We start from the raw sequence: 12,150 nt of genomic DNA on the forward strand, positions 1-12,150 counted from the left end.
AACACAACTTTAAAGGTATTCTTTTTTCAAAAATCAGGATGTTGCGGTTTACCTAAGCATGGCCCCACCTAGAAGTGAAATAATTTCTCATCTGATCTGACACTTGATAGAAAACCACAACCAAACTGTTGGGTTTCCTTGCCTGCTTGTGAGAAAGACTCTCAGCTAGGATGTAAAAAGAAGAACGCATTTTACGAAGTCACTGTTACAAATTCTCTATTTTTGCTATCAGATTTTTTTTTTTTTTATGAAGAGTAAAAAAAAAAAAAAAAAGATGTCCGTTATTTACATTATAAGAAAAATGTTATCTCATACAAACAGCGTGATTCTTAAATACTACGTGGATTTATCTTTCTCAACTAGGGTTCCCCTAGAGAGGTTGCTAGCATGATTCTTAAATACTACATAGTACAGTGATTTTCTAATAGGGTTTCTCTAGAGCTGGCTTTCTCAGCCTTAAAGACAGCTAAAGATATCAATGGTGTTGGTGGGAACTTATCCGAGAGGCAGAAATTGCTCATTGATCAAGGAACCCCTAGCAACCTCTGAAGGATCCCTAGTTGAGAAACCCTGCTCTAGAGGTTGCTAGAATGATTAGTCAACGCTATATAGATCAGTTTTTCTCGGCCAGGGTTCAGTGGAACCCTAGGTCTCCTTAAGAGGTTGCTAGTGTGATTCCTGCATACCTCTTTGATCGGCCTTTCACAACCATGGTTCCTCCAGAGTTTGCTAGCGTGATGCGTAAATAGATCAGCCTTTGCTCATCCAGGGTACCCTAGGTTTCCTCTAGTCTAGATCAGCCTTTGCTCATCCAGGGTACCCTAGGTTTTCTCTAGATCAGCTTTTGCTCATCCAGGGTACCCCAGGTTTCCTCTAGATCAGCCTTTGATCATCCAGTGTACGCTAGGTTTCCTCTAGATCATCCTTTCTCATCCAGGGTACCCTAGGTTTCCTCTAGATCATCCTTTCTCATCCAGGCTACCCTAGGTTTCCTCTCTGGATCAGCCTTTGCTCATCCAGGGTACCATAGGTTTCCTCTAGATCAGCTTTTCTCATCCAGGGTACCCCATGTTTCCTCTAGATCAGCCTTTCTCAACCATTCTACCCCTGAGGAACCCATAAAATAATTTTCAGGTGACTGTCAGCAGAGGTAGTGACTGTCAGCAGAGGTAGTGACTGTCAGCAGAGGTAGTGACTACCAGCAGAGGAAGTGACTGTCAGCAGAGGGAGTGACTATCAGCAGAGGTAGTGACTGTCAGCAGAGGTAGTGACTATCATCAGAGGTAGTGACTACCAGCAGAGGTAGTGACTATCATCAGAGGTAGTGACTACCAGCAGAGGTAGTGACTACCAGCAGAGGAAGTGACTGTCAGCAGAGGTAGTGACTACCAGGTAGTGACTATCAGCAGAGGTAGTGACTACCAGCAGAGGAAGTGACTGTCAGCAGAGGAAGTGACTGTCAGCAGAGGTAGTGACTACCAGGTAGTGACTATCAGCAGAGGTAGTGACTACCAGCAGAGGAAGTGACTGTCAGCAGAGGTAGTGACTATCAGCAGAGGTAGTGACTACCAGCAGAGGAAGTGACTGTCAGCAGAGGTAGTGACTACCAGGTAGTGACTATCAGCAGAGGTAGTGACTATCAGCAGAGGTAGTGACTACCAGCAGAGGTAGTGACTGTCATCAGAGGTAGTGACTACCAGCAGAGGTAGTGACTACCAGCAGAGGAAGTGACTATCAGAAGAGGTAGTGACTATCAGCAGAGGTAATGACTATCAGCAGAGGTAATGACTATCAGAAGAGGTAGTGACTATCAGCAGAGGTAGTGACTATCAGCAGAGGTAGTGACTGTCAGCAGAGGTAGTGACTATCAGCAGAGGTAGTGAGACAGTCAATAGTAAATGGCTTCAAACATGCTTGGGACAAACAGATCTATAGTCAGACAATAAAGTTAACAAAAAAAAATGGGCAGACTCGCTGGACTACTCTGTCTTTTTGTGCCATCACTTTTCTATGCATATTGCCAGGTTGGGTCAATCAGTCCACTTTTATCAAGCCGTCTTTGGGCTCATGTAAGAACGACAGATACACCACGTACAAAAGCTGTCTAGTTTCATATTTTCTTTAGAAACGGACTACCACATGGAACATCGCTCTGTAATGTTCTGAGAAAAGCGTAACGCAAAGTGCAGGGCTCAGCTTCCACATGACAATAATGTTCCAGAAAACCGAAATGTGTCATTTTTCTTATTTTTGAAATGCCTGCTTAACTCTTGAGTTCTTCTCTAAGCAACAAGCCGCCTTGAGTTTGTATTCAAGTCACTGTGGGCCTTGCTTTACAAAGATTTTCCACTGGGAAAGAATAATGAAAGCTTTGTTGCACTAAAAAAAAAAAAAAAAAAAGCCTTTGCTGTCCGGGGAGAGGTTTTGCCAGAAGGCAAATCACACAGAACATGGGCAAAAAAAATAAAAAATATTCAGTTGCTCTCACACAGGGGGCAGCTGCAGAGACAGATCCCCCCTACCCCCCCCCCCCTCCCCACATCATTAACAAAAGAGGGTCAACTTGTGACAACAGAACCCCCTGATAACAAGAGCTGTCTGCATGTGCCCACTCCTGCTGGAGTCTGATAGACAGATGCCCTCCAGATGTCAGAGGAGCCTTCTGATGACTCAGTGCCATCTAGGTCCTGGGCACACTTGGTTACCTGCTCCTGTCACTGATCAATGACAGCCAGCAGCAGACTAGCAAGTTGATGGGTTGTATTTGAAGAAGCGATCATCAGCACCCCTTGGCATCATCACCTGTGCCCACCATGGAGGCATGATCAGGGGTTGTAGGACATGGTCCTGATCTGCTGCTCCATGTGTCTCACAGCTCCAGCAATACATCACTCAGAATAGGGCATCAGAAAAGTTTTGTGCGCTGAGGATGTTACATTCCATGCCATCAGAGGCTGGCAGTACAATGGCACTCACCGATCTTGATCCTCACGCTCTGGAAGACCCGGATCCCCTCCTCCTCCACCGCCATGGTGTGCGCTACTGTAGCAGGGTATGGCTGTGCACGGCAAGGGTCTGCCCCAGTCACTGTAATGCTGTTCCGGCCACAGCAGCTCTCAGCCCGATCGTTCTATGAAAGGACACATCCCCGGCATCCCTTTAGATGTGCATGCTCCTCCCTGCTGGCCGCTGGGTGGTGCACACTTCAGATGTACGATGTGAAGAACTGAGGTGTGATCACACTCTATCACAGCTAACCATGGGAACCTTTGTCAGCCCCATCTAGTAAGATCTACACTCAGTTCAGAGTTTTCATTGCTAGAACAAGCCTGGTGCTGCTTACAATAAAGTGATAATAAACCCTTTTTCTCCTAGAATAAAAAAGAGGTTTATACTTACTTGTTCTGTGCAACTATATTGCACACCGTGGTTGCTTACTTCTCTTTTTCAGTCAAGATGTGTGCTAAGGAGGGCACCCCTGCCCGCTCATTTCCAAACTGGGCTCTGTGCATCCATGGACACACACAGTGTGGTACAGCCATGCCCCCTCCGTAGAAAGAGCCTATGGCATAGCTCCCAACTGTCCCTGATTTCAAGGGACTGTCCCCAATTTGGAGCAATGTCCCTCATTCTCATTCCTCCTCATGTGTCCCTCATTTTGGTCTGATCTACATAATTGTATATAAAATGCACTTTTTATCTTTCAAATAGTGTTTCCCAGTGCTAAAACTTTTATCCAATTTCTAAATTGCTGCAATTGTAAAATTCAAAAGCCAATATAAAGAAATTGTAGAGGCTAAAAAGAGCACTTGGGGATTTAATTAATCTTTTTTGTTAATTCTCCTTTAAGGGGGCGTGCCAGGGGGCGTGCCCTATGCCTAAATACATTTGCTAGTAGGTGTCCCTCATTCCCATCTCAAAATGTTGGGAGGTATTGTATGGCAGTGTTGCAGACAGTTATTGGTCAGTTATTCAAAATGCTGGCACTGAGTCAGAAGTGTAGCCACAAACCTCCCCCCGACGACCCAGTACCTTAACAGCATATGGCAACTGGTGGACTACTAGGCCCAGACAGTCCAGTATTGCAGAGGCTGAGTTCCCCGGCCATAGCCATCCACAATAATTAATAGAATCCTCCCGTTCCATCACTTGCTGTAGTGTACCCACTGACCTTCTCCATGGTCCCCGGGCCATAGAAGAAACGTGGTTCAACTGCACAGTCCAGCAGTAACAGTTCCAATACTCCTCTCTCTTTATCCTGAATTCCTCCTCTGCAGTGTTAAAGAAGAACAGTCCTCACCCGAGACTTTCTCCTCAGCACCTGGTAGGCCCCAGGCCCCAAGCAGGGGGCCCCCACACAGAAACACTACTGCTCCATCATCTTTCCTCTCACAGCTCCTCCCCAGTGGCATGTTACCTCAGCTTATATAGGAGGCCTGCCCCCTGCCAATCCTAGTTGGGGATTGGTCAGAGCTCCTACACAAGCTGCCTGTCACTCAGAACCTCAAGTCCAACCCCTTTTCCAGAACTTACTGACTGAAAACCAGGGGAGGCGTCTCTGAGTCTGAGCACATGTGGCCACACCCACTGCTGCACTAAAACACTCCCAGTCCCAGATCAAAACAGGCCTAGCTTAAAGCAGAGGTTCACCCTAAAAACATGTATATAACATTACATTAGGCATACTTCCAACATTTACAGTATGCTGTTTGTTTTTGTTTTGTTGCTGTACATACTGTATTATTGCTATTTTCCACCCGGCTTCCGGGTGCTCACTCCCGCGGGAGTAGGCGTTCCTATGCAGAGGCGCAGTGTCATGTGGGACTTCGTCCAGATGATTGACGTCTTGAGAAAAACTTCCCCCCCGGCGGAAAAAGGCGCGTCATGAGTTTCCAAAAATAGCCGAACTGCGAGTCGGCTCTATACGGCGCTATACGGCGCCTGCACACCGACTAGGAGCCGCGTAGAGCTGACTGCGCAGGCGCCGTATAGAGCCGACTCGCAGTTCGGCTATTTTCGGAAACTCGTGACGCGTTTTATCCACCGGGGGGACGTTTTTCTCAAGATGTCAATCATCTGGGCAAAGTCCCACATGACACTGCGCCTCTGCATAGGAACGCCTACTCCCACGGGAGTGAGCACCCAGGTGGAAAATAGCAATAATATGGTATGTACAGCAAAAGAAATAAAAACAAACAGCATACTGTAAATGTTGGAAGTATGGAAAATGTAATGTTATATACATGTTTTTAGGGTGAACCTCCGCTTTAATGCACAGGCCTGTCTAAATTTGCCTACACTAGAACCTGAGACACAAAAACACAATTTTAGCACCTACCAAAAGGTAGTGGGTGCTACACATATATATATATATATATATATATATATATATATATATATATATGTAGCACCCACTACCTTTTGGTAGGTGCTAAAATTGTGTTTTTGTGTCTCAGGTTCTAGTGTAGGCAAATTTAGACAGTACAGTAAAACAAATAGTGAAGCAAATGGTTAAATCAAAAAATAAATAAAAAATAACAATAACAAAATATCACATACTACTAACCATAAAAACAATATCCTTACACCAATCTGCCGCCCTGCATCCAACACTCAATGTACATGAGCAGGTGGTACCTCTCCTAAATGGTAAATAATGTAAATAAAGGTACCGGCCAAGATTGGAAAGCTTCACAAAAAGAGACAAAGAAAAAGGAAAAGGAAAAAGGAAAAAAGCAAGAGAAAAATGAGAGACAAAAAATTTAAAACATAGGGGTGCTCCATATAAAATAGGAAGCACTACCACAAAATTAAAGCAGTAATGTGGGTGGGCGGTGGGAAATTACAAAGGACAAAACAAGTATATTGTCCTATATCTTCCGATATTAATCAAGAGACATAACAGATAACAAATTCTCAACAGCCCAACCCCAACATTCAATACACCTACAACACTTAATAACGTATAATTATCCAAGGTGACCAATCCTCATACCAAAATAGAGGGAGAATGTAAATAAATAGAGATAATTAACATATATATATATATATATATATAGGGATATAGTCTATAATTAAATGTTGTCTGTATGTATAGAAAGGATGACAGAATACCGATTGCAGCCGGAGAAAACTGTATATATCAATTATTTATAAAAATGACTCACATCCCACTCAAAATGTAACCTGTGAGGAGTGCAAGTCTGGAGGTGAAAAATCCAGAACACTTCTCTCCGGCAAAGCAATCAGAAAATGTCACCCCCTCTTTTTGGGACCTTCATTTTGTCAATCACCTGTACACGCATGGCTGATGTATTGCCATCATGACACATGTTTAACACCCACACGCTACACATATGCATCACTGGGTGGCCGATGTTTCTGTGCTGAGAACGCACTCCCAGCACAGGGGCTGACCTATCAAAGACATCTCTCGGTACCCACTAACAATTGGTAATGGGTCTGACTGGCTCCCAATCATATGATCACTTTGACAGCCAATCACAGTGGTCACATGATCGCCAATCCTTCCTGCCTGCCAGGTGCACAGACCCTATTAAGGGGCTGGACAGGAAAGGATTAAAGTCTAATCTTCCAGTGATGTGGGGCATAGTATAGCCACCTGACCTGTCACAGGCACTCATCAAAAGTGCTGGCTATGCCTGCCCTTTCCCAGGGCCGTCTTAATATCATCATGGGCCCCTGGGCAAAGTAATGCTCTGGGGCCCCTACAATGATGACAGTGCAGGTAAACAGACTAAGTAGGTAGGAGGCAGACTGCCTCCCCTTTTCATCTATCACTCTCAGTGCCATCATGGGGCCCCCAATTTCAGGGCAGTGTGGGCTCAAGGACCAGCTGCTTTGGGTGCAGGGGCCCCCCATGCAGCTGGGGCCCCTGGGCAGTGCCCAGGTGTGCCCTCTCATTAAGACAGCCCTACCCTTTTCACCCCGTCCTCCATTTACCAAAGATGTACTATAGCTTCCGTCAATTAAGCACATTTTATGAAAACATAGAATATCCAGGCTCAAACTTACCGACCAATCAGCAACCAACCAAATTCCCCTGTCTAACTGGTGCGTTAAAAACAGAGGCTTAGTTGCACACATCTGCAAATGCATGTGTAAGCTGCAGGCCCCGTCAAGGCGCTCTGTGTAAACTGCAGTCCTAACTGCAACATTGCATTTTATGTCTCCTCAGTGGGAGCACATGACTGCTGGATGGATAGATAAGGGGCAGGTGACTGGAGGAGCCCAGCCCTCAATAAAGGGGCAGGAACACACTGCACACTAAGCACATGGAAGCAAAGGTGCTAGTGCGTTGCCTGACCACAATGACAAAAATTCAACAAACAATAGTCACTGCCCCTACCTATGAATGGTATAATAAGGAGCGCTGGAATGGGCGTATAAACATACAAAAACATAGAATATCCAGGCTCAAACTTACCGACCAATCAGCAACCAACCAAATTCCCCTGTCTAACTGGTGCGTTAAAAACAGAGGCTTAGTTGCACACAGGCCTGCAGCTTACACATGCATTTGCAGATGTGTGCAACTAAGCCTCTGTTTTTAACGCACCAGTTAGACAGGGGAATTTGGTTGGTTGCTGATTGGTCGGTAAGTTTGAGCCTGGATATTCTATGTTTTTGTATGTTTATACGCCCATTCCAGCGCTCCTTATTATACCATTCATAGGTAGGGGCAGTGACTATTGTTTGTTGAATTTAAGCACATTTTATGAATGGAGGAGGTGGACCTATAATTCATGCTCCCATTCCCCATTCGTAGAGTGCTTTTCATAGCTGAAAGATGTAGTAAGGCTTCTGTGAAGGAAGGAGGGGGACAGAACGGGCAGACGAGTGCAAACAATGGGTCCAGCGTTCAAAATAACCCCCTGCAGCACCAGATGATTATGGCTGTGGGGGTATAGGCAGGGAGGACATAGGACTTTAGATTTCAACTAGGACAACCAGCACCTGTACAATTAGCACTTCTTGTTAAATATAAGTACTGTCCCTATGCTGAATGGTAAAATACATTTTCACTTAAAGTTAAAGTGGTTGTAAACCCTTACATATACCCAATAAAGGGATTATTCCCCAGGTGATACACAGAGATGAAACAAATCTTCCTACATAAGTTGTACCTGTTTATCTGCAGCCCTCTCTTTACTGCATCCGTTCAGAATCTAAAAGCTTGTCTGAGAGCTCAGAAAAAAGGGGCAGAGAAGCTGAAGTTACACTCTGCAGAGCTCAGTGAGGAGAGCTCTGAGAGCCGATTAGAGGGAAGGAACACACTCCTCTCCACACAGCACACAGGAAAAGAGCCGAGGCTGTCAATCAGCTGGAGATCCCTCTCCCTGTCACCTTTTTTCTCTTGGTGTCAGGAAAACTTGTCAGAAGTGACTCATGCTGATAGCAGAGGAATGAAGCAGCAGACAGAAATTACATTTAGTGCTCCTAAATGGTCACTAAAGGATTTTTTTTTAGCTAAATAGCTTCCTTTACCCTACTGCAGTCCTGGTTTCATGTCCTTATTGTTCGTTTTTGCTTTGATGTTGCTGTAATTCCTCTCTGTTCTGGACACTTCCTGGTTGTCTGTTTCCTGATCACCACAGTACTGGGAGATTTCTCACTGTGGTGACTAATCAAGGAGGTGTGATTACTGTGTGTCTAAAACCCCACAGCACCAATCAGTTTCGTTTTGCAAAACCTTCACTGCCCTCTATTGGCTCAGTACATCAGAGAACCAGGAAACAACAGCAAAAACGAAACTAAACTGTAGGCACATTATATGATTGGTTTTTATCTATTTTAATCATTTTTATAAGGAATCAGTTAACTATTATGTCTCTATACCCTGTAAACAGTCATTTCAGCAAAAAAATGTTTTTCCTTTAGTGACCCTTTAATTGAGAGAATTATAGAAGGATATGCTTTGTTCATATTTCATGTCTGAGGTTTACAACCACTTTAAAAGAGTAGTATGGGGCTTTGTTTTTTTTTGTAGAATCATACTTACCTAGGTGGGTGCAGCAACTATCTGATGATGCCTGTCTCTGTCCCCTGTCGGCTCTCACACTGAGAACCGAGCGATCGAACACCGCCAATTGCTCGGGTTCTCAGGACTCCCTAGGCAGAGAGCTGCTGACTGTCAGTCACTGGCTCTCAGCTCTGCCCAACACCCCCATGCTCACCGGAGGGCTGGGCTGTGGAGGGGGCGGAAGTGGCAGGCTTAGGCTCTTAGCTGAGAGGCTAAGCCTGGTGTCAGTCTAGGCATGTGGGTGGATCTTGACATCATTGTCATGATCTTCCCGAGCCTGGACTGGCTTTGTGACGTCAGCCGACAGCGGGCTTCAGCTAAAAACGGCGTCTGCTAAAAACGGGTCACAGGAGTGCAGAGCGAACCTAGAGCAGCATTTTCTCCAGGAGAGGTAAATATTTCTGTTCTTATACACAAATTTGAATGAAACTTTGCCTGCTACAAAGTCCAAAGCAAGCAAGCATAAGGCACATTTGTAAAGTACATGGGTGTGCTAAACAAATGTGTGTCTTGTTTATTTTTAAAGCAGTGTTATGGCTGAAGTTAGGCCATAAAGCTGCTTTATAACTGGGTCCCTATGTCTTTATTTACTAATGTAACGTTTCCTGAGAGAGTGCAAGACACTTTCTGTGAAATTGCTTTCTTCAGTGAGGTTACAAGCAGCCCACCATCTCAATATTCTGCACTCACCCTTTTTTTAAAAATGAGACATAGTTAATGTGGCAAGTATGTCTATTGCAATGTCTGTCTATCTCTCTGTCCATCGGTGTCAGTTTGTGTCCATCAGTCCTTTCTTCAATGTCAGTCTTTTATTGTTGGATATTTTTATGTACCATTTTGGATAAAATGTTGCTAAGCATTACAATAACACAAGCTCATGTAGCGCCCCCTTACTTTCAGTATGGGCACTACGCTAAAGTTAGTGGGGAATGGGAGAGTTATTTTTGCTCCCATTCAAAATTTGCTAAAATTGGGACTTCTGTCACTCCAGAAACGTCCACTGGGTCAGTCTGTGCTCCAGGGATGCAATACCATCCCTGGCCAGCAGTTGGCACCAGAGGGGTTCTGGCAGAGCAACTTTCCCCAGCAGCCAATCAGAGGAGTTTCTCCCTCGCAAGGCATGCTGGGGAGGGGTATATCTGTGACAGGTGTCCCAGTTCCAGGTGCGGCATCCACCTTTAGGGTGCGCGCATCCATGGACCATGCCAGCGCGGCCCACCAGGCCAGAATTGCAGGCTACACAAACCCTCATCTGGAGGTAAAAGTTGACTCCAGTGACTTACTGGGTTCCCATTTCTATTGAAAGGATCCCAGGCTGGGTGCCGTTCGATTGGGGAGCCGGCTTGAGGAGAACCCGGAGGCAGGTTGTCCAACAGGGCTTGAACGAACCAATCGGGGATCTGGTGACCGGAATGTTGACAGGTACGTTTTGCTGTCATCCGGTGACCTATGCTAAGACCTACTGGGAGGATTCGCTCCATTTATCCATCTAGCTCACCTAAAGTAATTGGCCTGTGGCAGAGGCCCTAGAGCCAGGTCTGTGAGAGAGATCTGTTCCTCCCAGAAAATCCTAAGTGACACTTCGGCTGCCAGGCTTGTGAGCAGTGGTGTATTTAGGTTTTGTGCTGCCCTAGGCCTGACTAAACTCGTGCAACCCCTAATTTAAATATAATCCACCCCTTCCTGTCAAGGCCACACCCCTTCCTGTTTCAGGGCAAGCCTTAAATTTTCCAGTGGGGCCTTGGCTTAATCTGCAGAGATTTCCTCTCACTTCCTGTTTGGCTATGGGGCAGGAAATGAAATGAACGGATGGCAAAAAAAATAATAAACAGGGGCTATAACCATCCCTTGCTCTATCCAAAATTACACTAAAAGTGTAGCGCAAGCCGGCGGGGACTCTTTTCATGCTTCCCCCCTGCAAAGTGCTGCCCTAGGCCTGGGCCTTGTTGGCCTAGGCCAAGATACAGCATTGCTTGTGAGAGGGGTCTGTCCGGGGGCACTTTACCCACTCCAACTAGAGTGGCGACGAATAACATTTGGTACTCTATTGAGCAAGTACTGCTCAATTAATATCCGGGGCCTGACACCGCAAGATTCTCTTTTTTTTTTCCTTCATCAACCTGCTCTTCCCACTTAATGTTGATGTTGGCCGTGTTTGGCCTGGAAATAAAGCATTGGAAAACCTTTATTCACTGTCTGGACCTTCGTTCACTGCTTTGTTCTCCAACTGCACCCATACGCCACATTAAGGTAACTCAATATGCCGATCCCAAAAACAAATCAGCGGCTCCTTCGGGGGTAGCGCTACACTCATAATTGCAGTAGAATTCAAGTGGGTAATCTCAGGAATCCGCAACAAATTGTGGAATATTTTCACGCTTGAAAATTCACGTTAAAACTGACCATACAGTTTAAGTGTTAGAAATGTTTGAGGTCATCTGCTTCCTTGTGACATTTTCTAATAGTTCTCTCTACATTTGATTCTTGTTTTAGTGAGGGCCCAGTATTGACTTCCTGGGGTCAAAAATGTTAGTATGTGCCCAGACCAATGTGTACCTGAAGTATGAGGCAGAGGAAGAAGAGGCACCCAATGGTCCCCTTGCAAAGGGGGGGGGGGGGAATAGCTGGTGTGGGAGCTTCACCTCCATTCAGGGTACCCTGCATTGTGTAGGACTTTGCTATTAAACTGTCAGATCCATACTGCAGATTACACTGTGAGATCACGGCGCTCTCTGGGAATCTGTAGCACTTTGCTCTGCTGTCAATGTGGCAGCCTGATAAACAGAGCATAGCACCTGGCTGTCAATGAGCACTGGTCATTATACAGGGCGAGCCACATACTCCTTGTGTAATCTGCAGGGCCGTCTTTAACAAAGGGCAAAAGGGACAGTGGCCCCCTTGAGCCCCCACTGCTCACAAATAGTGGATTCAGGAGGGCCCAAGAATTATTTTTTCCCAGGGTCCAATCAATATTAAATAAGGCCCTGGAAACCTGAAGGACTGGGCTTTACGTTTTTGGATGCGTCCTGAGGAGCGCCTCGTAAAAAGGTAAATCTCACTTGAAAGAATTTTTGGAACATTTATTGGTTAAGAGCATAACACAGAAC

General features: G+C 45.4%; 1 protein-coding gene across 2 annotated transcripts in view; it reads right to left on the reverse strand.

Moving 5' to 3' along the window:
* Nucleotides 1-3,155, reverse strand: part of RASA3 (RAS p21 protein activator 3) — a 335,356-nt gene extending 332,201 nt beyond the window's left edge. For both annotated transcript variants that reach the window (XM_040336372.1, XM_040336371.1), the window contains exon 1: nucleotides 2,977-3,155. In XM_040336372.1, the coding sequence (XP_040192306.1) occupies nucleotides 2,977-3,031 (55 nt within the window). In that variant the 5' untranslated portion in view covers nucleotides 3,032-3,155. The remainder of the gene's footprint in view (nucleotides 1-2,976) is intronic.
* Nucleotides 3,156-12,150: the final 8,995 nt, after the last annotated feature.

The sequence above is a fragment of the Rana temporaria genome, chromosome 2 (assembly GCF_905171775.1).
Source record: "Rana temporaria chromosome 2, aRanTem1.1, whole genome shotgun sequence".
Taxonomy (NCBI): Eukaryota; Metazoa; Chordata; class Amphibia; order Anura; family Ranidae; genus Rana; species Rana temporaria.